Source organism: Rhinatrema bivittatum, chromosome 13 (assembly GCF_901001135.1).
Source record: "Rhinatrema bivittatum chromosome 13, aRhiBiv1.1, whole genome shotgun sequence".
Taxonomy (NCBI): Eukaryota; Metazoa; Chordata; class Amphibia; order Gymnophiona; family Rhinatrematidae; genus Rhinatrema; species Rhinatrema bivittatum.
In genome coordinates, this window is record NC_042627.1 from 42336286 (window position 1) to 42362152 (window position 25867).

Below are 25867 nucleotides of genomic sequence, written 5' to 3' on the forward strand. Positions count from 1 at the left end.
GATATCCGCCACGGACGAACGTCTGGCTGAAGTACCTGCCGTGTCACACCAATCATGGAAAACCTTCCAAACCCTCGCGTAGGCGAGCGTAGTGGAAGACCGTCGCGCCCGAAGGAGAGTAGACACCACCGCATCCGAATAACCTCTCTTCTTCAACTGCTTCCTTTCATAAGCCAAGCCGCCAGACAAAAATGATCCACCAGATCGAAAAATACTGGACCCTGACGAAGAAGATTGGGAAGATGACCGAGACGCAGTGGTCCGTCGACTGCCAAGTTGACCAGATCCGCGAACCACGGACGCCGCGGCCATTCCGGAGCCACGAGAATCACCGGACCGTGATGGGACTCTATGCGTCTTAGCACTTTCCCTACCAGAGGCCACGGAGGGAACACAAAGAAGAATGTGACGAGGCCACGGAAGGACTAGCGCATCCACCCCTTCTGATGCGTGCTCTCTCCTCCGACTGACGAAGCGCACCGCCTTTGCATTTTGACGGGTCGCCATGAGGTCCAAGCGCGGAGTCCCCCAACGCCGCGTGATGAGAGCCATCGCCTCCGACGAGATCTCCCATTCTCCTGGATCTAGGTGCTGCCGGCTGAGGTAATCCGCCTGAACGTTGTCCACGCTGGCAATGTGGGTGGCCGCGAGACGCTCTATGTGCCTTTCCACCCAGGACATCAACAGCGCCGCCTCTGTCGCTACCGCTCGGCTTTTTGTGCCTCCTTGTCGATTTATGTACGCCACTGTGGTCGCATTGCCCGACAGAACTCTTACTGCTCGTCCGCGTACCAGTGGAAGGAGACAACGCAAGGCCAGGCGGACCGCTCTGGTCTCCAATCGGTTGATGGACCAAGTCGCTTGGAGTGCTGACCAGGTGCCCTGGACTGCACGGGACTGGCAGACCGCTCCCCAGCCCCACAGGCTGGCATCCGTTGTCACCACCAACCAAGATGGGGGTTCGAGGTCCACCCCCTGTAGGAGATTGTCTGGAGTCAACCACCAAGAGAGACTGGAGTGAGCCGGCTCCAGCAAAGGCAATTCTATCCCGTACTCCTCCGAGCGGGGATCCCACCGAGATAGAAGTGCTCTTTGTAACGGACGCATATGCGCAAAAGCCCATTGTACCATTTCCATAGTAGACACCATATGACCAATGACTTGTAAATAATCCCAGACCGTGGGAATCTCGAGCTCCAACAGGCGCCGTACCTGAGTCATGAGATTGAGCATGCGTTGCTGCGGAAGAAAAACCTTGCCCACCAAGGTGTCGAACCGAGCTCCTAGGAACTCCAGCTGTTGGGTCGGTTCGAGTCTGCTCTTCGCGAAGTTGACTACCCAACCCAACTCCTGCAGCTGGTGCACCACTAAGGAGACTGCCCGGGTGCAGGCCGCATGCGACTTTGCTCGAATGAGCCAATCGTCGAGATAGGGATGCACAAGGACGCCTTGTCGGCGGAGGGAAGCCGCTACCACCACGAGAACTTTGGTGAACACCCTCGGCGCGGTGGCCAACCCGAAGGGGAGGGCGCAAAACTGGTAGTGGTCCCCCATCACCATGAACCTCAAGTACCTTTGATGCCGTTCTCTTATTCCGATGTGTAGATAGGCCTCTGTCAGGTCCAAAGAAGCCAAGAATTCTCCCTTGTGGACGGCCGCAATAACAGACCGGAGGGTCTCCATCCGGAAGCGGGGCACACGCAATGCCTTGTTTACTCCTTTGAGATCCAGAATGGGTCGGAAGGTGCCCTCCTTCTTGGGAACCAGGAAGTATATGGAATACCGACCCGTCCGGAGCTGGTCCCGCGGAACCGGAACCACCGCCCCCAGAGCCTGTAGATGAGCGACCGTTTGGGCTATAGCTACTTGTTTTTCTACCGGGCCGCACGGCGATATCATAAAGAGATCCCGGGGGGGACGTACAAAATCCAACTCGTAGCCGTACCGAACCACGTCGAGGACCCATTAATCCGAAGTAATTTTGACCCACTCCTCCCAGAACCGGGACAGCCGACCTCCGATAATGGGAACGGAGGAGTGGGCCTGCGCACCTTCATTGTGCGGGCTTGATGGCAGCAAAGCCTTGGGAAGAGCCCCCGCGTAGAGGCCTCCTGCCGCGAAAGGAAGAAGACGACCAGGCCTGGGTCGTCTTCTTCCTTTTCGCCTGCTGCCGCTGGGAAAAGGAACCCCCTCTTCCCCCACGGAAACGCCTTTGCCCCCGAAAGCGAGCCCTAGCGTTACCAAACGACCGAGGTTGCCGAGGCTTATCCTCAGGCAACTTGTAAATTTTTTGTCACCCAGGTCCTTAATGAGCTGGTCCAGCTCCTCGCCAAACAGCAACTTGCCCTTAAAGGGGAAGGAACCTAACCTCGCCTTGGAGGTGGCATCCGCCGACCAACGACGGAGCCACAGCAACCTCCTGGCTGAGACCGCCGAGGACATAATGCGAGCCGATGTGCGCAACAAGTCATACAAGGCATCCGCTGTATAAGCGACCGCCGCTTCAACACAATTTGCCTGCTCAGCCTCTCCCGGAGGGAGCTCCTGCATGGTCAGCAGCTGCTGAACCCAGCGGAGGTTGGCCCTCTGCACAAGGCTGCTGCAAGCCGCCACTCGGACCCCCAGTGCCGCCACATCAAAAATGCGCTTTAATAAGACCTCAAGCTTGCGGTCTTGGAGGTCCTTCAACGCTATACCACCCGTCACGGGGATAGTCGTATGCTTAACCACAACCGAATCTACCGCGGGTGTCTTCAAAAGCTCCAATGAATCCTTATGTAAGGGATATAGCCTTTCCATGGCTCGATTCACCCGCAGGGAAGCCTCTGGGAGCTCCCATTCCTTTGAAACGATCTGTAAGACCTTGTGGTGAAAGGGAAAGGTCTGCGGGGGAGCTCTAATCCCTGCCATTGCGATATCCCCTGTAGACGTGTCCGCCTCCTGAGGCGGAGTCGTTAACTCTAGCTCCTGTAACACGTGGAGAATAAGGGAGCTTAATTCCTCCTTTCCAAACAAGCGTAGCACTTGGGGGTCATCCCCTTCTACGGCCCCCTGAGCATCCATCGTCAGCAAGTCCGGAGCCCCCGGGGACTCCGGAGCGGCTCCTGTGTCTCCCAGGTCCTCAGCTCCCCCCCCCCCCCCCCCCGCGGACGGGGAGCCTGGACCCCGGAGGACCCTGCGCCCGGCGGGCTCCCCCGGGGCAAGGAAGTGGTCCTGAGGACCTTCGGGGGAGCGGGAGCCTCCGCCTCCCAGCTGGATTCTGCCTGCAAAAAGGCTTTGTGCATTAAGAGCACAAAATCTGAAGAAAAAGGTACCGACCTCTTTAAACTTTTCTTCGGGGCATCTATTGGGGGGGGGGCTCGAGGAGTCCCCAAATTGGGCTCTGTGCACCAGGAGAGGGAGGAGGGGAGATTTCCTCCTCCTCAGACGCTGACGATTCAGCCTGCCTCGTGGCCAAGATGGCCGCCGCACTCCTCCCCGAGGGAGGAGGGGCCGGAGAACGACTGCCTACAGCGCTGCGATGCCGGGACGGAGAGGGGAGAGGAGACCCGCTGCGGGCAGCGCTCGGCCCCCGAGAGGATCCCTCGCCCCCGGGAAGACATCGGGGACAGAGACCCTCTCGGGAGAGTCGCGCCCCCGCCCCTCCACAGGACACGCAGAGCGAAGACCGCGGCAACAGCGAAGAAGACGGAGCTGCAAACAAAAAACGGCGCCAAAGCAAGGTGAGGAGAGAGCCTCACAGTTACAGCGCGCCGGGTGAACTAGCCACCCCCTCCGGGGTCCAAGAGACGCTGGCAGGCCGGGGTTAAAGAAAAAAGGAGCTCACTGCCTGTCCCCAACAGGGCTTAAGTGGCTCAGCTATCCCAATTTAAAATACTTTTTTTTTTTTTTTTTCAAACCCCCTTCAGGGCTGAATCCCCTGGAATTGGGGGGAGGGTGACCGGCCCACCGGTAAGCTCTCCCCCAGGCTCAAGGACACTGTAATCCGGGAATTTAAGGAGGGCACTGCCCTCCTGCCTGCCCACAATGAGCTCCAACTGCGCTGCGCAAGACACTAAAAACACAGACAGACAGACGATAGAAGGGAAGAAACCAATTGATCTTGTCCCTTTTTTTTTTTTTTTTTAAATGTTTCCCAGTACCGATAAACTGACCAGACCAGGACCGCAGGTTATGCCTCTCAATCTGCTGGAGTCAGAGAATATACTGAGGGATCGCAGGTGGCACACCAGTATATCTAGGGGGTGCTTTCAGTTTTCTCTCTGACTCCATCTGCTGGAGGGGAGGCATAACCCAGCTGTCTGGACTGATCCTGGTACGTACAGGGAACTGTTATTTACTCTTTCGGATAGTGGCCCCTAGTCTTTCGGATAGTAGAAAGACTAGGGGCCACTCCATTAAGTTAGCATGGGGCACATTTAAAACTAATCGGAGAAAGTTCTTTTTTACTCAACGCACAATTAAACTCTGGAATTTGTTGCCAGAGAATGTGGTTAGTGCAGTTAATACAGCTGTGTTTAAAAAAGGATTGGATAAGTTCTTGGAGGAGAAGTCCATTACCTGCTATTAAGTTCCCTTAGAGAATAGCCACTGCCATTAGCAATGGTTACATGAAATAGACTTAGTTTTTGGGTACTTGCCAGGTTCTTATGGCCTGGATTGGCCACTGTTGGAAACAGGATGCTGGGCTTGATGGACCCTTGGTCTGACCCAGTATGGCATTTTCTTATGTTCTTATGTTTTAATGATTATAGATTTTGTGCCATCACTAAACCATCCAAAAATTGGAGAGGAGGTAATTTTGACAATTTTCTGCTGAGGTTGGAACAACAATATATTTTTGATTTTAAGACCCTTTCTCCCCTTGGTTTGAATGGAGATACCGATCTTAGTGTGTACCTACAGACAAATTAGGTAGTTTTCCTTTTTATATATCCTTTACACAACATTATATTATTATTGCCTCAATTTCAATTATTTTATTATTTTTATTTTTCACACTTTTCAATTTCTATTTTTATTTTATTTTCATTTTTTATTTATTTTTTTCACATATGTTTATATTTTTATATTTTTTTATTTTTCTTTTTAGTGGGTTTGATAAAATTATGTGGTGGATGTTTTTAGACATGATTACATTTACAATCATACTACATATACTTATACTCATTGACATCTATACAAGCAGGCTGGTACTATTTCTAATTTGCTCTAAATAAATGGATTCTTCTTTTAGATACAGTTCACTGTTTTAAAAATAAGTTGGGTTATAATAATTTTCCTTTTGTTTCTCGGTTCCTCCTCTCCTCCCCCTTTCCCCCCCTCCCTTTTGTTTTCCCTCCCGCCTTTTTTCTTTGTTTCCCTCATCCCTCCAGGTTTCTTCTTTCTTCTTGTTTCTTCTTTTTCTTTCTCCTTTTTTATTATTTTATAATTATTTTACCTTTGTCCTGTTCCCCCTTCCCTCCTTCCTTTCCCTATTCCCTTATCCCCTCCTTCCCCCTTTTTTCAATTTGTTTCATTTTTTCCTCCCTTTATTGCTTTTGTTCCCTTCTTTCCTTCCCTTCTCTCTCTCTTCTTCCCCTTTTTCCTCCCCCCGTTTCCTATCCCATCCCCTATCGACAGATATAAAATAAAAAATAAATACATACACATAGAATAAATATATAACATTTTTATATAAAAAAATTTTTCTTAAATATGACTATTGACAAGATACATATTTTTCATTGAGTTAATAATTTTGAATATAGTAGTTACTTTTTATATTGAATACATATAACTTTCGCATAGCATCTTACGGCATCTTATACATATGCATATCGCATAGTATCGTGAGATTTGGAGCGCGATAAGGAGGTATAAAACCACTTGTTAGACTGTCCGTCTCACATTTGCGTTAATCCATGCTGAGCGTTGATTCGGTGAGTGTTTTCTTTTGTTTGGATTTCTCAAAATATACATTTAATTACAGCCTTTTTTAAGTTAATCGGTATAGATAGTTAGAATTATGCTGTAATCACTCCGTTATGAATCCCTTGTAATGCTGTTCTATTAGACGCCGATATTTGGCGCCAAATTTGTGATGTCGTTAACCAAGTGAAACAAGCATTACCCCAGTTCCAAAGTTCAACCGATCAAATAATATAATATAATACACTCTCGATTTTTTAGATCATTCATTAAAGTACGTATGGGTTCACATAACTTATAGATGCAGTATCAGTTAAGGCGCTTATATCGATTATATACAATTGATTACAGTTTTTAAGTAAATCGGCTTAGATAGTTACGTTTATGTTGTGACCACTCCGTTATGAGTTTCTTGCAACTTGGTTCTTATTAGACGCCGATATTTGGCGCCATATGTGTTGTCGGCAACCGAGTGTATTATACATCATGCTAGCTCACAAGATCATTTGATCAAACAGTCTTTAATAAAATATAATATATCCACGATTCTTGAGTTTTTATGGTTCCACATTATTTATAGATGCTACAACAATTTAGGCGTTAGGATTACATATTAGAAAAAAGATACAATCTATTTTTTTTAAAGATAATCTCTTCTATAGGCATTGTTTTAACATATGTTTGTACACTATATAACAGTTCTTTATTTTTTGGAAGGCACGCAATATTCACACTTTTAAAGTTCTGCTTTGAAAGTACTTGATCCGAATTTATTTCAAAGACACCGGCTGTGTTATTCCTTTCTGACTTCGCTACGTGATAACTTTGTGATGTTTTAAGCCAAATCGAGTGGCTTGTAAGGTATTCATTTTATCTTTTATTTTCACTTATTTTTCAAAAACTGATGATGCTAGAACCATCCACACACTATTTATCTCTTTCTGCGCACAGGTTTTATACCTCTTTATATAATTAATTTTGTTTTTAGATTTTCTTTTTCACTTTTTAGAGGTTGCTCTATTTATTTTTTATTTTGTCTATACGTGCACACTATTTGAGCTCATATCTCCATTTTAAGTGTATGCCTATGTAATTAAGATACACATATATATACGATATTTTCATGGATGTGATATACTATTAAGCTGACTTTTATAATTCAGTATTTATGTATTGATATTAAGATCTATTCTATTTTAATTAATATTTTTATTATGTGTTTTATTATGATTTATTATTATTTATTTATTTTTGTCTACATAATTTATATAGGCTTGACGTACATTTTATATGTATGTGTGTCATTTTATTTGTTTATATTAGCCCCTGAGGCAGCTCTTTGAGCAAAACTCGGCCAGAGTCGGGCAAGCTTCAATAAAATCCTGTTTTACACCGATCCATCCACTTGTTTTCATTAGAATAAGGAATGAAAGTACAGACAGCATTTACATTTTCATGACTGGTTAGTACTGATTTAGTTTACTAGTGTTATGATTATATGACTGGTCTCAATATTAATTACTGTACTAATTTACTTAGCACTAATACTATAATAATTTTTTATTTTGTTTGGGAGGCTTTGGATAAGGCAATCACATATATTATAATAATCTATATATTATAATCATCACCATGAAAATGAGATCTTGGGACAGCCAGTGAGCCTACTACATGGATTTTTGAGCCTATGTCCACTCAGTATCAAATTAATTTATGTTTTAAAAATGTAAGTAGTTTCTGGGTAGAAAAGATGGATCTGGTTTTCAAGAGCCAATGCCATTAGATAGCAGGATGTAGAAAGGGAAAGAAGCCTCATGAATCTACTTTACAAGATACTAAAAAAAAAACCCTACAGAAAAAGTATGTTTATCCAATCAGATGGGCTGCTCTAAAACATTTGGTTGCTACCATTTGAAAATGAGGTCCCTTCTAGCTGTATAGTGGCCTTATCTTGTATACAGTAGATGCAAATAAATGAATCAGTCCCAGCTTTTAAAGTAAACCATGAAAAGGATAATTTTTCATTTCTCATTCAAGCGGCAACTCCATTGCTCAAGACAGAACAGTTCTCAAAAGGGGACCTGTTCTGTCTTGAGCAATGGAGTTGCCACTTGAATGAGAAATTAAAAGTTATCCTTTTCATAGTTTACTTTAAAAGTTGGGAATGATTCATTTATTTGCATCTCCTTGGCAGCTGACTATTTAATAGTTGGAGTGCAATTTCTTGCTCCTTTGATTGTGTTTTGGACTTATCTTGTATACAAACATTTATTTCATCTCCAAGTTCTACACCTTTCACTTTCCTCTCAGGAACTCCTACTTAGGCAGACTGCCCAAAGTCACTCTTCTTCCCAGTTTTTCACCAAGCCCAATGTTTTGTAGCTTTAGTTTGGGAAAGGCAAATCAACTATGTGTATTTAAAGGGATGGGGAAAAATGAAGCGATTCCATTGGTCTAACCCACAAGTTCCAAGCCAGCTCTGAAGCCCCAGCAGGCCACAAGATAACCACTGGGTCTGCTCAGTGCATTTAACACCAGTCAATGTCACCGTAAGAGCTTTCCTCAATTCTAGAGGCTACAAGACAACCTTCAACAGCAGCTTGGTCCTGGGGGCCCACCTGACCAGTTTAGAATATATTATGAAAAATATAATCCTCTTGGTCAATCAATCCAAGTATTAAGCAAGACATTAACTGCAAAAATATTCTAAATTCAATAATTATTTCTTCACCAAAATCCCAATTATCTTGTATGTGTTTATTGTTTTTTATATTCTACTTCACGGACCTTCATAACACCCCACGGATAGAGAGCATTACTACTCAATATTTTCACCGCCTTGGGGTCATTTTTAATCATTGGTCCGAACAATCCATAAATTTTCTAGGTTTTTCTCCTTTTTTTTTTCATTTCCATACACTTTTTATTAAAAGCAGAGCACTTTCATTAACTGTGGAATTAAATTTGAAGTACTTCCCTTTTCGGTGAGTGTTCAGTATCTGATCCAGAGTCTAGTCCAATATGATCATGTTTCGCTTCCCGCTTCGTCAGGAACCCTCCGGTATCAAAAGCTCTGTTTTAGGGATTATTCTCCTTTATAAATTTGAACTTCTCCCTCCCATGATCATTTTACTGTGCTTTCACAGCCATGGAAATCTCCTCAACAGAGCTTTCGATACCAGACGAAGTGGGAAGCGAAACATGATCATGTTGGACTAGACTATGGATCAGATACTGAACACTCACCGAAAAGGGAAGTACTTCAAATTTAATTCCACAGTTAATGAAGGTGCTCTGCTTTTAATAAAAAGTGTATTGAAACAAAAAAAAAAAGAGAAAATCCTAGAAAATTTATGGATTGTTCGGACCGATGATTAAAAATGACCCCGAGGCAGTGAAAATATTGAGTAGTAATACTCTCTATCCGTGGGGTGTTATGAAGGTCCGTGAAGTAGAATATAAGAAACAATAAACATATACAAGATAATTAGGATTTTGGTGAAGAAATAACTATTGAATTTAGAATAGTTTTGCAGTTAACGTCTTGCTTAACAGTTTAGAATATATACCATAAATATGCGTATGGTTTGCACATATATCTTATGTATATATTGAAAACCAGACTGGTTGGGCAGGTCCTGAAGATCAAGGTCAAAAATTGTTCTGCAGCATTCGTCTCAATTGACCCAGGAACAGAAGCAGAGATTATAGGTACACATTTTCAATAAACATTTATAGGAATAGATGAAGATATCAAAAATTACTTTATACATTTGCTCTATTAAAATATTCATGATAAATACAATACTTAAGACTGCAGTCATAAAAATAAAAATGAAAAAAAACAGAGTCAAAATATAGGAAGTGTTACATACTAGCCAAAGGCTCCAAAGCATATTTAAAAAGTAATTAATAGTCAGAATTTCAGTGCTTCTCACCTTCTTATATTTGTGGGGGTACGTGCATCTTTCAATAGTTCCCTGGGAGGCTCCACGATTAACATTTCCTAATCGCTCTTCCAAATGTATAAGCTCCTATAGTCATGGAACAAATATAAAACTCAGCATTGTGAAAACAACCAATTTCTTACTTTAATAGCTCAAAATTAAAATTAATCAAAGTTTAACTCAGAATTTCAACAAAGTTCACTGGAATTTAGCTATCATGAAATGCACTTGGAGGTGAACATTTTGAACTCATGTGCCCAACATTTACAATTAAGAGCTAATACTAGAGAAACGTAATTCACTTTCATTTAGTATTCTTGTGTAAGTGCCAAGAACTCTTGCCATGAGTTTCACTTTGAACACCCATGCCATCTGTTTTCAGTGACTGACAGTGCTAAGTACTTGGACATGTTAAAATAAAAACTATTTTTAACTGAAAAAAGTTCAGCTCTGTAAATCTATATGTAATTCTGAGAGCTCTGCCAGCAAATGGCCTTCCCCCTCAGTGGACCAGTAAAGAGTTGCTTAGAGAAAGCAGGTTTCCAGGGAGAAAAGCAGTGCATATGAACCAAAGTTTATTGGAAAAAATGTATCATTGGCTCCAGCAGGTGCCTAGTATGGTACAATAATACTAAATATGTATAACAATGCATTTCAACAGAGCTGAATCCACAAAGACAAACAGCTATTACCTCATTACATGCAGTCAGTTTATCTGAAGGGGAGAATGTTTAACACATCTCACAAGATACTGCAATAAAGTTTGATTTTATGGCAAACATTAAATATTCAATTCGGTATTGTTTCAAATATGAGGTATGATTTAATGGCTTTGAAAATGAATGAGGGGCATGGACACAGAAAAACATTAACATTACCATAACTTGTTCACTAAGGCAAATGTTTTTGCATTTGATATCATAGAGATGATATAGCCTTTTATTGATGTTAGAAAGTATGTAGGTTTTGAAGGTTTGTGTCTTTTTTCCATATCTTCCATACACTTCATATAATGACATTTTTATACAAAGTGCAAAATGTCTAACCGCATCCAGTATCTGTAATAAACTGGTCATTTCAGTCGAGCATTTAAAAAACCAAGCAACCATGTGCTTGAATGTTTTAAGCTAATAATTCTGACAGCTGTTCTTCACACTTCACCAATGATACAACTTTAAGTTCCAAGGAAACACTTTTCATTGCTCCCTAAGAAAGATTGGCAATGTGCTATTTTCCTTTATTTTCTACAGATGTGAATGCCTGTGTGTGTTTGGTGATGGTGGTGGGGGAGAGGGAGAGGGAAGATGAAAGGCAGCTGCTTTACAGAGTTTCCTCTCTGTGAAATAAGTTAGGGGGGCAGATATATATTAGTTCATTAACTCTCTGCATCTGATGGTGACCCCTTCACACTTTCCGCATATGGTGGGAATACTTTACTTTGTCGAGCTGCCAATACTCATCCCATCAGTTGACCCATACCTTAAACACTGGTGTTTCAAAATGTATCTATCAACTAAAGCACTGTGTTTTATTTACCCTAGCATCTAGTTACCTCATCAGTATTTTAGGCATCTAAGACCTTGTGCAGGAAAAAGCTTTTTTTTTTTTTCAGTTTGAATGCCCCTTAATCATATTTTCCACTACTGTTTCCAATATGAATAGTTGAAAATCTTTGCACACAATTAGGATATTCTGCGTAGAAGTGTTGTTGGAAAACTATTTATTAAAAGAAATAAAAACCTGTTTTATCAGCCTCCCCCTCCCACAAAATAAGGAAAAAAAATTATGGCATGAATCTAAGTTTATTCTATTACAAACCTCAAAATTGCCCCTGAAAGGACCTCTGAATGACCTTCCATCCAATCCAGATGAAATGTAACGGATGTGAGGGTAGCCCGCCATGTCTGGAACCTAATCAAATAGCAGTTAAAATAGTTAAAGCTGCTCAGAACTGATTGAACGACATTCCTTTTTCCCCTCCTCCCCCCATTAAAGTCTTGCTGCTAAAGCTGATAAAATGTCCAGTAACCAGATGACTAACACCAATGTAAGATTAACTGTGCCTTCCAAATAAATGCACAGGGATCAACAAATCCTTTTTGTTAATTATTCATTACTCAAATTTCCAGATATTAAAAAAAAAAAGAAAAAGAAATTGGGGGTGGAAGGGCAAGGAAGCAAATAAATATTCATGAAAGGACACCAGACTATTTTAAGGAGAAAGCAAACCGGAGCGTAAATTGCTATTCAAATTTTCAGTTAGTGTTAATCAGTATACAGGGATCAGTCTCTGCTCATTTACATGTTCAGGATGCACGCTAGACCACTACTAAGTGAACACTGCATTCACACTGCAGCGCTAAACAAAGGTTTCCATTTTAACTTCACTGATCTTCTAAAGGAAAATTAGTTCTTACCTGTTAATTTTCGTTCCTGTAGTACCACGGATCAGTCCAGACTGTGGGTTGAGCCTCCTTTCCAGCAGGTGGAGACAGACTAAAACTTGAAGGATGCCCTATATCAGGACAGAGCCTATCCTCTAACCCTTCAGTATAACGTATGTCAAAGCAGAAAACAAGAAAACCAAAGTAGGATCAAGCAAGTAACCATAAAGTTCAATGGAGCAACTGTAGAAAAATGTAAGGAACATGGCCTAACTACCCGCTCTTGCATATTCTTGGCATGAGAACAACCAAGGTTTCCGTTGTTTTTGCTCAGTATTTTTGTACAAAAATGAGATAGACTCTGCAGATCTGCAAGATAAAACAGCTTCGAAAGGACAGAAAAAGACAAACAGGGAAGAGATAGACTCTGCAGATCTGCAAGATAAAACAGCTTCGAAAGGACAGAAAAAGACAAACAGGGAAGGGCGTCTGGACTGATCCGTGGTACTACAGGAACGAAAATTAACAGGTAAGAACTAATTTTCCTTTCCCTGTACGTACCCGGATCAGTCCAGACTGTGGGATGTACCAAAGCTTCCCTAAAACGGGTGGGATCAAGACAGTCCTGCTCGAAGCACTGGTAGCCCAAAAGAACCGAAGCAGAGCTTACACATCCAGGAGATAGTGTCGAGCAAAAAGAGATAAGGACGCCCAAGTATGAACAGTGCAAATCGCCCACAGAGAGAATAAATGAATGTTCGCCCAAGAAGTAGCTTGAGAATGCAAAGAACGAGTTGGAAGACCCTCGGGGAACCGCCAGGCCATGTCAAAGAACAACCGAAGAGATCACTTCCTGCAACTAACGCGCTATAGTGGACTCAGAAGCCGGCTTACCCCGATTGGACCCACTCCAGGGAACAGGAAGATGGACCGATGCACGAAGGCCATTGGGGACCAGGAAATAGAGCAAGAGAACTCGTATGGCAGCAAGGTAACGGAGACCCGTATGGTATCAAGACAACGGGGGCCCGTCACCAGACGCAGGAGAAATGCGGGGAGTTCCGCCGACCGAAGGACAAAGAAGTTAGACAAAGCTTCACCAAAAAGGAAGGGCCCATACGAGGGCTACCCTGGAGTCGGAAGATCGCAAAAAGGGTTCCCGACAGGACAGCGCTTGGATCTGACGAGCAGAGGAGATAAGACCAGAAGACAGTCTTAAGCGTAAGGGCCTGCAGGGTGACGTGACGGAGAGGGTCGAACAGAGCCGTACAGAGGGGTCCGAACAACAGAGTGTAAACTTTACGACGGACAAGTTGGCGAGAAGGTGGATGTAGATGCCTGATGCCCCTGAAAGTCCAAATCGCAAACGGGTGGCTGCTCAGGGACGACCTGCCACTCGACCCAGGAGAGAGCCGAGGGGGTAGACTGGTACATGTCGAGAACGAAAGGAAAGACCCTCGGAGAGATTGCCTCGGAGAAGAAAGGACCAATGACATCGGTGCGGAGTACGCCGAAAAACCAGACTTCGCACAAACAAACTCAAGCACGTTCCATATGCGCACGTACGCCAGGGAGTCGACCGTTTCCGGGCCCGAAGCAAGGCGAAGACGGCCTCCGAAAAACCCTCGCACTGGAGACATCGCCGTTCAAAAAGGCAGGTCGCTAGACAAGCGTGAACGGCCTGGTCGAAAAAATACAGGTCCCTGACTAGGGAGCCGAGGAAGATGGCGTAGCCGCAGAGGTCCGACCTTCACTAGGTTGAGAAAAACTGCGAGCCAAGGCCTGAACGACCCCTCAGGTGCTACCAGAACCGTGGGACACCGGAGAACTATCCATCTGAGAACTTTCCCGACCAGAGACCATGTGGGGGGGGGGGGGGGATAGGGGAGGAAAGTAGAAAAAGACTATCGCCAGCCAAGGGAGAGCCAAAGCAACTACGCCTGCCGAGCCGTGGTCCCTCCAGCGGAAGAACCAATCTACCATGGCATTGAGAAGAGTCGCCATGAGGCCCAGGTGGGAGGGGACCACCTGTCGATGAGAAAACCATGGTTGAGCCAAAGAGTCCCACTCCCCGGGATCTAGCGACTGAATCTCCTAGCCCGTGGATTGGGAGGCCGCAAGGCACTATAGGTGTCACTTTGCCCAGGTGAAGAGAAGGCTGGTGTCCAGGGCCACCCACGGACTGCGAGCGCTACCTGGGTGATGGATGCAGGCCACGGTGGTGGAGTTGTCGGGCAAGACCTGTAGCGCCTTGCCACGTATGAGAGGAAGAAACTCCAGAAGAGCTAGGAACATCGCCCAAGCCTCCATAATGTGCCAGCGAGACGGAGACGCTGGCCAGGTCCCCCGGGCATACTGGGAGAGGAAGACCATGCCTCAGCCCGAAAGACTGGCATCCGTGGGCACTATCGTCCACTGGGGAACTTGGAGAGGTAGGCCCGGTAGCAAAAGAAGAAGGGGGAATCTACCCCTGTAAGACAGCGACGGTAGAGCCCAAGAATAGGAGAACTGTGTGAGACTGTTCTGCCAGTGGCTGCCAACGGGCAGCAAAGTTATCTAGAACAGTCGTATTGGAGCAAGGGCCCAAGGGACTAGGTCGAGGGTAGGAGCCAAGGAGCCCGAGATCTGCAAGCAGTCACAAGCCGTCAAAGAAGGAAGCAAGGGCAGACTCTGAAACCGGCCGAACAACTTGAGGGCCCGCGCACGAGGCAAGAAGACCTTGCCTACCCGGGTGTTGAAGTGGATTCTCAGGTACTCTAACTCCGGGAAGGGCTGAGATTGCTCTAAGAGAAATATAGTATCCACCCCAGGGACGCAAAGAGAGCTAGCACGCGATACACAGACCGCCAACAAAGAACCTCTGCCTTGGCCCTGACGCGCCAGACGCCTAGATAAGAGTAGACGAGGAGTCCTGCCCGGCGGAGAGCTGCTGCCATCAACACCTAGACATTGGTGAAGATGCAAGGTTCCGTCGCGAGACCGAAGGGAAGCGCCCAGAACTCGAAGTCCCGGCGGAGGACGCGAACGCGAAGAGACTATGGCAGCCACTATGAAACGGAAAATGGAGTATGCCACTGTGAGAAACGAGTGGGACGAGGAATGCCCCGGGGTAGGACGGCACGAGTATGCTCACAGGGTGTGCATGCGGAGAAGCGGGAACAGAGAGCCCAGGGACTCTTGTGAGGTCTAAGAGTGAATGAAGAAAATAGGATAGTGGCCTGCGGCAAGTACATTGGCTGGGACCGGGGTCTCTGCGCCCAGACACAGGAGCTTGGCGAGGGTTTGCTCCACCGTATGCCGCAGCAACCGACCACCCGGGGAAAGAGAAAAAGATCCCGCCAAACTCAAGGAAGGCGAAGACGTACCCGTGTCTGAGAACACCGAGGACCCCCTGGTCTGACCGAAGCCAGACCCAGTCCGCGGAGAAATGGGAAAGGCAACCGCTTCAGAAGGGGACCGAAGAATGAGGCAAAGATACTCCGGAGTATGTGCAGGCGTAAGGATTGAGCGCGTGGGCTAACCCTCGCGAAAGGGATGGCACCTACAAGAATCATGAAAACTGCGATCATGAAGGACAAACCCCCTTGAGTCACCGTGCCCGCGTGGGGTATACCGACTCTGGCCCCGAAAGCGTGGACTAGAGGGTATAAGGGACCAGGATGGTTACGGACGGGCCACCGGGAAGCTGATGGCCCCTACCGCCCCCTAAGGAATCCCTAGTCTCTCAAGGTCTTGGACAAGGAACAGCTTACACCTCTGAATGGCAACGTACCCCACCGGGCTGAGGAGGCCGGAGCGACCGACCAGTGGCGCAGCTAGAGGAGCCGTGTGGCGGACATCTCCGAGGCAATCGCCTCCGGCTGGAGGCGAAGAAGGGTCGAATGCACAGCCTCTGGCCACGGGAGGTCCCGGGCGCAGAGGAAATTTGCCGATGACCCCATGTGAGACCTGTCCACAGCAGGAACTGCAGCAAATAGTGGAAAACATCCCCGGCACTAAAACATCAGAGTGCGCTTCAAAGGAGCCTCGAGCAGGCGTACCGGGGCCACTTGAAAACCGGGAAAACCCTCCTGAAATGCGACCGCAGAAGTAGTCCATGGAGTGATTATGGGGTTCCCTTTTTTTTTTTTTTTTTTTTTTTTTTAAAAAACAAGCATGCCACCGGGAGGGGAAGCTTGTTCAGGGCATGGCCCGACCGGGGAGCCTGCAAAAACCGCAGGCGCAACCGTTTGGGCGTGGGAGGAAGGAGAAGGCGCTTGCCAAAACCAGGATCCCGCCAAGACCGGGGTCATATCTGTGGACAAGAGGCGGCACCAGGAAGATTAGCTAACGCAACCGGGTTGGCTATAGGATCCGGGAGTACCGGGATCCGTTGGGGGGCAGGGAAGGGGCACCTCTGGGACCACCTGTGCCCCAAGGGACCCCGGGGGTTCCGCAGCCGGCCAAACTATCAACGGCACGGAGTGGGGAAATTTTTGTTTAAATTGATTACGAATTACGTATTTAATTAATTAATATATATATATATATATTTTTTTTTTTTTTAATTGATTTGACCTGGGGGGGCGGCAAGGGGGGGGGGCCCTTCCACCTCCTCCTGCATGCTCACTAAAGGGAATTTACGCAGGAGGAGGGAAAAAACGAGCCCAAAAAACCCGGGTGGGGGAGGCGAGGGGGGTGACAAAAAACCCTTCCTGGGGTAATGGGGGGCTCAAATCGGGGGGTAGCTGCAAAAAAATCGGCCCCCCAGCCCCAGGGAGCTCCGAAAATGGAGCAGATAAAAAATCCAAAATGGCCACCGTTCCCGGGCTTCCCGACCCGAGAACGGCCTGGCCAAGCTCTGGGGATGGGATCCCCGGGCTAAATTTGCCTTCCCTGCCGAGGAGGGACCTTCCCCACCCGGCAGGGAAGCAGAGAAGGAACCCCTACAGCAAAAACTCGATATGGGCTGGCAGAAAAGAGGCAGGCTGCCTGCCCGCTGCAAAGAGAGAGCCGCTCTGAGGAAAAAAAGGCTGCAGAGAAAAAATTTGATTGACAGCCTGGAGGCCAGGAGTGAAGCAGGAGGGAATCCTGCTGACTCCTGCCTGTCTGGCTGCCGGTTCAAGCCTCCTGAGACCCGAAGAAGAAAAATATGGGTCTACTGCTGCAAATAAGCTGGAGGTAGGGAATACCTGCAACTTATAATAAAAAGTGAAATTCCTCTTTTAAATATTTATTCACTTTTTTTTTTTTTTTTCTTAACTGAGCACAGCAGTTGGGTTCTAAACCCTCTAGTCAGCCAGAGGGGGGGGGGGGGGGGGGGGAGGGAGATGAGACTCGGTCCCCACACCTGGAAGCGGAATGGACTCAGGCTATGCAGCGCACAAGGGGGAAAGCCCCCCTGAGACCGGCAAAAGCCGGGAGACGGAACCGTCTCCCACAGAAGAAAAGGAAAAAAATCACTAAAGAAAAAGTCCCTTACTACTAAGGAAAAAAAAAAAGAATAAGTACTTGCTTGATCCAAGAGGAAGAAAGAAAAGGATGACTAGCCTAAGCAGAGGACGAAGGGTGAGCTGCTGCACCTCCTGGAGACAGACGAATACTGAAGGGTTAGAGGATAGGCTCTGTCCTGATATAGGGCATCCTTCAAGTTTTAGTCTGTCTCCACCTGCTGGAAAGGAGGCTCAACCCACAGTCTGGACTGATCCGGGTACGTACGGGGAATAGGTGCTAAGACTGTACACATACAGAACAGGTAACAAATATATGGTTTGAGTGTGTTGAGCAATCATGATTCTTTTTTTTTTTTGTTGTTGTTTAAGAAGTATTTCATTCCTGAAGTAATAGTGGTATTTAAAGTTTTTGAAACCTTTTACTGCTTACCTATTCCCAGCATTGTGATTTAAATAAAGGAAAGAGCTGCTGTGCCATTCCTGGTTAGAACTACATGCAGCTATCTCAAGAACTCAAAGATATGTTTAACAACAGAATGGTGATCACAATCCATACTAAAAGTACCACACATGGAAAAAAATGGGAGCTAATTTTTTCCCTAGGAATTTTGTATGTTAAAAAAAAAAAAAAAAAATTGGATACAGATTTTGATGATTCTTATACAGATATTCAATGAAAGAAGCAAGGCTTAGCTCATGGGATTTTAGTTGTTTTTCTTTCCTTTCTGAACTCTGCTACTTTCCATAGCCTTCTGTAAGTAGGCATCTCAGTTCCATAGTTGCATAATGTGAGGCTATTACACCAGCTTACAGTATCTTATCTATGTGACCTTGTGATGTTTCACCAGCATAGCAAATATGTAGCACTGACAGTCCAAAAGAGCAGTATTCCACTCTTAAGGATTAAATTTTGTGTTTTGAAAATACAGTAATATAAAAAGCTCAGGAAAATTTTATAATGAAAACATGCCGCTATCAGTGAAGATCAAGAATCACACTCATACTTTGACATTTAACAAATATTTTATCTGCAAAGTAAATGCCAAAATGGCCTCAATGCCTAAACTAAAAAATGTCTTCCAATAGGATTCAAAAGTCATTCCAATAACTATTTTTCCCAAATTTATGACGAGAGGCATATAAACATAAAAATAGCCCTTCTACTTGATTTCTAAATGCTAAGTCTGGCCTTCTCTATATCCCATTGCTGTCAGCTTTTATAATGCGAGCACGTCAGCAATGTAAGTTAATTGGTATGCTGTTTAATGAATTCTGGACTATCAAAATGACAAATCCAAACATTTGAAATGTGTTCCATTAAAATACTTTGCTCCTATCTAGTAGGTTCATCCCCAACTAAATAATAAAAAGTGGAGATAACATCTAATACCACTGAGTCAGCATACTGTATATTCGATAAATCAATCCAACACCATATCTATCTTGATGTTTATAGGAATTTATCCAAAACATTGCATCTACATTTTTGGAAGAGTAATTTATTCTTATGTGACAGAGGCAATGTATATGGAAAATGCAGTCTATAAAATTATACCTGAAACTGCATATTTCATATTAAAATTTCAAATCCAGTTCAAACATTTTCTACTGCTGATAATGGGCAGAAAACAAACCACAGACTGGATACAACATTCTGTATTTTAGTTATTTCCCTGTGATTAAATGTTCTTTAAAAAAAAAAAAAAAAAAAGCATCTGCCTGGTAAACTGTATACTAAGCATGAAGACAATTTATGGAAGGAAAGTTGTCACACCAAGGCAGAAGAATCTGGGCTTTAAAATCAGATGCAGAGGGTCAATGTCAATAGTTCATTAGGAAACACACAGGTTCCCACAGATGTCTCCTAGGTTACCTGGATTCACTTAATTCTGAATGCTACTGAATAGATGTATTTATGTAAAGATTTATTTATCATGACAGCTTCTGTATGTGTCTCGCAACAAAAAAACTACTTCCCTAAACTCATGTCATGCAGATCACTATTCTTATAAAATCAGTTTCTGATCTGTTCTATATAATAGAAACAAGAGATGCTTCTTTTTATTGTTCAAACATGATTAGTTGCCATATCAAAAAGTGCCCATAACAAGATTTTAAAAACTGCATATTAACAACTAGTGAAGTATTTCCTATAGAAGATACAAGGAATACAATCTAACACTTATTAAAGTGAATATGCAAAATGGCATGATTCATTATCAACAGTACCCATTTCACATGAGACACCGAACAAGCAAATATCTCACCATTAAAGGAAGAGCCCCAATTTGTAAGTGGTGAAGTCGAGGTGGTGGATGATAGTGGGCCAAGTGAGGGTGTAAGGGACCTGCTGGATATGGCGCTGCAGCTACTCCTGCTTCAAGTCCCATCTCCCTGCAACATGAACAGAGAGATTACAATCCTGGTTAATACAAAAATTACTGTTAGAGCTCTACTTTTTTTTTTTTTTTTAATGTAGAGTGTTTACTCTATCCTTTCCTGTAAAAGTGGTGTGCGGTGCATTCAATTCTATTATTCAAACTTAACATACAGATTCTGAATTAATTTTGCTCATACTGACCATGCAGACCGTTCTGGAACTTGTCGGGGGTGTGAGGACATTGTTTGAGGCACATGGATATGGTGACCATGGCCATAGTTGGGTGCATTCTGTGAGGATGTGGTGGTGGGCGCTCATGTGCACGTCTGAAAATGAAATAGAGCAGCAGAGTAAGATCATAGCAAGGAACAAACAGTTTACACAGCTCAAATAATTGTTTCAATACTAATGAAGTGAAAAGAGGCAGTGCTTACGCATTTCTTCCCTTACTGCAAGGATGGCCCTTCTAATTGTGGGGAAATTTAGTTTTGCTGCAGTTAGTAGACACCACTTCTTTAAAGTGCATTAAAGAAATGAAAAACTGATTGCAATAAAACTTTTTGTTAGCTGTCCCCTTCATCCCTTATGTATAGGAGGATCCAAACAGAGTGAAAAGATATGTTAAAAGAGCATGACATGACAAGTTATAACCATAAGAGATGAGGAAGCAACAGAGAAACATGAATCTTTAATTAACACACCTTTTGCCAAGAGAGAGCCATAGATGTGACAATTTACAAAAGAAAAAGCATGAATTGTCTTCTCAGCTCTAAAATTAATCTCCACAGAAAACACTGATTCTTTGTTTTATTATAGAATAGTTATTATATAAAGTCAAGTAATGGAGGTCACGTGATGTGGCGAGTGTGCGCAGACATGAACCTCAGTCACTCTGGGGCCCACAACATCTGACCTTCAGGCTGTAAAAAAAGAATTATAAAAATCTTTGCCAGCAGTAAAGTGGGAAGAGACCTATTTGGAGTTATCTTGGACAGTACTGGAAATTTTGATGGCAGTGAAACCAATCCACAAGGAGAAGAGCAAGGCAGTGGTAGACAAGATGGCAGATAACCTTAATAACCCTCCGTCACAGGCATCGGACAGGGGTGAAATGGAAGCGGTGGCGTCAATTCTTAATGTGATGGATTAAAAAGAAAAAAAATGAATGCCCATTTTGATGAATTACATTCCCTGCTGAAAGATAACGGAGTGCTTGACGGAGGTGGAGACGCACCTGACAGTGGTGGATGAGCAAGTGCTGGCCTTACAGTGGGACATGGCAGCAGTTTGAGCAGAGGCAGCAAAAACTGAGCTAAAATTAGAGGACTTGGAGAACCACTCATGTAGGAGCAATCTGAGAATCATAGGTCTCCCGAACAGCATCAGTGATCATGATTTGATAGAAACATTGGAATCCTGGCTGCCAACAGCAGTGGGCCTCACCGGAACACATGGCATTCTTCAGATAGAAAGTGCACATCATTTGGGAGTGTGTGGTACTGGCCAGGGAAGGCCTAGACCAGTAAATACAAAATTTTTAAATTTTCGCCACAAAGAAGAAATCTTGAGGCAATACCAGCAAACAAGAGGCTGGAATACGAGGGGCAGAAGATCTTGGTGTTCGCTGATTATTCAACGTCAGTTTCTGCAAGGCGAAAAGCTTTTGTTCTAATCTGTTCCACATTGGCGGGCGCAATTTGTCCTCCATTTTCAAGATTGAGAACATATAATACTAATCTTTTTGAAACAGCAAGATAAGCGCAATGATTTTTTTTTTTAATGTGCAGCTAGAAGCACAAGAAAGAAATTATGGTTTGAGCGGGAAGCCAGGTGAAATTCCAGAAGCAAGATCATTGATTGACGCAGTGCCCTGACTCAAGAAATCATTTCTGTTTTATGTGCCCTTTTAGAAGCTTGGTTCTTAGGACTAAGAGAATTTTTTTTTCTTCCTAAAATAAAGGACAGTATGTTTAAAGACTAATGGAGAAATTACTTACCTGATAATTTCGTTTTCCTTAGTGTAGACAGATGGACTCAGGACCAATGGGTATAGTGTACTCGTGCTAGCAGTTGGAGACGGATCAGATTTCAATCTGACGTCAGCCCCTAGTACAATATACCCCTGCAGGAGTGCAGTTCCTCAGTATTCTTCTTGCAAAGCATTGTGGATATATGTGTGACTGACTGATTGATTAACTTCATCATATGGTTAATTTAACCAATTTGTTAATAACTTTTAAAACTTAACTTAACTTGAACTGGTTGATTGACTATAGCTGGGACCGCAGAGTACTCAACCGGAAAGGCGCAAACACCTGGCAGGGTGGATGCTCTATGTAAGTTAAAATATGGCTTACCCATACTTCATTGAAAAACATGCATAACGGCAGCCAAGGGTGGGATGCTGAGTCAGTCTACACTAAGGAAAACGAAATTATCAGGCAAGTAATTTCTCCATTTCCTAGCATGTAGCAGATGGACTCAGGACCAATGGGATGTATAAAAGCTACTCCCGAACCGGGTGGGAGGCTGCCCATGGCCCATTTAGGATTGCCCTTGCAAATGCCGTGTCCTCCTGAATCTGTACATCCAGACGGTAGGCTCTGGAGGAGGTATGGATGGAGGACCACGTTGTCGCCCTGCAGATCTCGGCAGGTGACAGTATTCTAGTTTCTGTCCCGGACACCGCCTGGGCTCTGGTAGGATGGATCTTGACCTGTAGAGGCGGGGGCTTTCCTGCTTTTACATAGGCCGCCTTGATAACTTCCTTGCTCCAGCGGGCAATGGTTGCCCGCGAGGCCGCTTCCCCTTGCCTCTTCCCGCTGTGAAGGACGAAAGGGTGGTCCGTCTTTCGTACTGGTTCCGACAATTCCAGGTATCTGGATGGGAGTCTGCAGATGTTGCGATGACGCAGACTGCGAGCCTCTTCCGACTTCCTCAAGCCGTCCTTCGTTGGAGTAAGATGGTTTGGTTAATGTTGAAGTATGAAAACAACCTTGGGGAGGAATGAGGGAACCGTGCGTAGCTGTATGGTCCCCGTGGTGAGTCTGAAGGACGGCTCACGGCAGGACCGTGCGTGTAGTTCTGAGATGCGGCGGGCCGAACCCACGGCCAGCAAGAACACCGTCTTTAAGGTTGACAGACTGAGGTACTGGCCACTTCAGGGGTGGCCGAATGTGTTTGATTCCTTTCGGGAAGAGTGGTATATCTGGTGCGAGGCTATGCTTTCGCCCTAGTTCCTGGAGCCGTAGCATGACAATGCTGCAACCTGTACCTTGATGGAGTTGAGGGGCAGGCCCTTCTGTAGACCATTCTATAAGGATTCCAGAATCGCAACTTTTAGAGGGGCGTGGTCTTCGCACCAGGCCTCAACGACTCTCCAGATCGTTATGTACTTTAGAGATGTGGAGAACTAGCGTGCTCGGGGGAGAGTATCTATTACTGCCCCCCGAGAATCCGTTCTCTCTCAGGTGGGCCCTCTCAATGGTCAGACCATAAGAGAGAATTGCGCTAGGCCCCCGTGAAGAATCGGGCCTTGTTGGAGCAGGCCTCTGTGTGGAGGCAGGGGTAATGAGTTCCCTGCCCGTCGTCTTCTCATGTCTGTGTACCAGGGTCTTCTTGGTCAATCCGGGGCCACCAGAAGAACTAGTCCCCTGTGTTGCTGTATCTTGTGAATAATTGTGCCCAGCAAGGGCCCCGGTGGGAAGGCGTATAGCCGGTTTCCCGGTGGTTAGGTCTGTACCAGGGCCTCGATCCCCTAGGGCTGCAGATCCCGCCTGCGGCTGAGGTATCTGAGCGTTGGATCTGCCTGTCAGAGGGTCCATGTCTGGGGACTCCCACCGAATCCCTATCACCTTTAAGGCTGTGGACGACAGCTTCCTTTCTCCTGGGTTTAGACTTTCCCTGCTGAGGGGGTCTTCCTTTGCCGGCGATGTGGAAGGTGAGGATCTCCTGGAGATTTGTTTCCGCTCATGCTATCAGAGGGTCTAAGTCTAGGAGCCCCTGTTGGCTTCTGGTTCCGCCCTGTCGGTTGATGCAGGCGTTGTCGGACATCACTCTGCCCGCTTTGTCTCGGGACGTGTGTGCAAACCGCAGGCAGGTTAATCTAATTGCCCGCGCTTTTAGGCGGTTGGTGTTCCATCCCGCTTCTTCTGCGTTCTACTGCCCTTGGGCGGTTAACTCTTCGCAGTGTGCTCCCCACCCGTGTAGGCTGGCATCTGTGGTGAGCAGGGTCCAGGATGTGGAGGATAGTCTTGACCCTCGGCTCGTGTGGCGGTTCTGCAGCCACCACCGTAGCTGGGTCCGGAATCTGCCTGGAAATGGTAGACTTGCAGTGTAGTTCTGGGATCGTGAACTCCGCCGCGATAGAAGGGAGCGTTGTAGGGATCTCAAGTGGGCTAGCGCCTATGGCACCACTTCCAGCGTGGACACCATTAGCCCAAGGCCTTGTAGTCCCATGCTGTGGGACGAGGGACGCTCGGTAAGGTTTGAAGCCGGTTCTGCAGCTTTGATCTCCTCATGGGGTTCAGGCTGACCTTGTCTTCCTTGGTGTCGAATCGGACTCCTAGGTGTTCCAGTGACTGTGAGGCTGTAGGGGGTGTTGGCCACCTATCCTAGGCTTTCCAGGAGTGTTATGACTCTGCTGGTTGCTCGATGGTTTTCCTCCGGAGACTTTGCCCTGATCAGCCAATCGTCCCAGTTGGACTGAAGGAGGATTCCTTCCTTCCTGAGTGTTGCCGCCAACACTATCACCTTGGTGAACGTCCGGGGTGTAGGCTGACCCGAAGAGTGAGTTTGGATATTTTTGGTGGAAAAAGGGAAGAGATGGAGGGAGGGGGAGGGAGGACAAAGCATAGGGAGCACCAGGAAAACAATTTCATAGTATGAGAATTGGTATGTGTAAGCCATTTAAATTTCACTGGAGAACCGGTTGGTTGAAGAGGTTGGGGTTTAGGTTGGGAGGCCATAACTGGTGGCAAGTAAGTAGAACTTATAAGAGGAATTTTGTTCAACAATGGGCCAGTGACCATGGCTGGAATTAGATGTGTAACTTGGAATGTGGAGGGGTATCGGTTCAGTAACAAGCTTTACAAAGAAGGATGGCACAAGTAGCAATGATTCAGGAGAGACACTTACGGTAGATGCGGCTGAATATCAGAAATTGTAGAATCAGTGGGTAGGGAAGGCATATTCAGCACAGTCAGGCACAAGAAAAGCAGGAGTGGCTATTCACTGGGAAGATGGTGCCTTTCCAAGACACTAAGGTAACTGCTGATAGTGAGAGGCAATACATCATAGTGGAAAGCATCTTATTTGGGAAGCCCATAGTATTTCGTAACATTTATGCCCCAAATAACTACAAGCACTCCTTTTTTGTACGTTTGGCCAGGATACTCATATCTTACAGCAATGATATTATGCTGGTGGGAGGGGATTTTAATTGTCTCTCGAATAATCAGCTGGATTGCTCTCCTGCAATGGTGGGCCCACTGAAAACTGCTGGGAAGGGAGTAAACTATTTGTGCCACAATTTGGATCTAGTGGATGCATGGAGGCATGTCATCCTTTAGAACAAAAAAAAAAGAAGCTTAAACATGTGTCAAGGGCTCACAATACACAATCCCAAATTGATTATCTTCTTGTGAAACATGAGGCCTTTTCTAGAGTTTTGGCTTCAAAAATTGGCCCTCTTATTATTTCAGATCATGCACCAGTGTGGATAGATATGCAGAGTTTCTGTCCCATTGGTTTTGGTCCGGCCTGGCAATTCCCAAGGCATTTGAGTAATGATCAGATGTTTCTAGAATATTTAAT

At 45.3% G+C, this 25867-nt stretch overlaps 1 protein-coding gene across 1 annotated transcript in view; it reads right to left on the bottom strand.

Annotated features, from left to right (window-relative positions):
* RNF111 (ring finger protein 111) overlaps nt 1-25867 on the bottom strand; it is a 414145-nt gene that overhangs the window by 12911 nt on the left and 375367 nt on the right. The window contains 5 exon segments of the mRNA XM_029575848.1: nt 9849-9944; nt 11676-11768; nt 19941-20067; nt 20255-20333; nt 20336-20379. Coding sequence (XP_029431708.1) covers nt 9849-9944; nt 11676-11768; nt 19941-20067; nt 20255-20333; nt 20336-20379 — 439 coding nt within the window.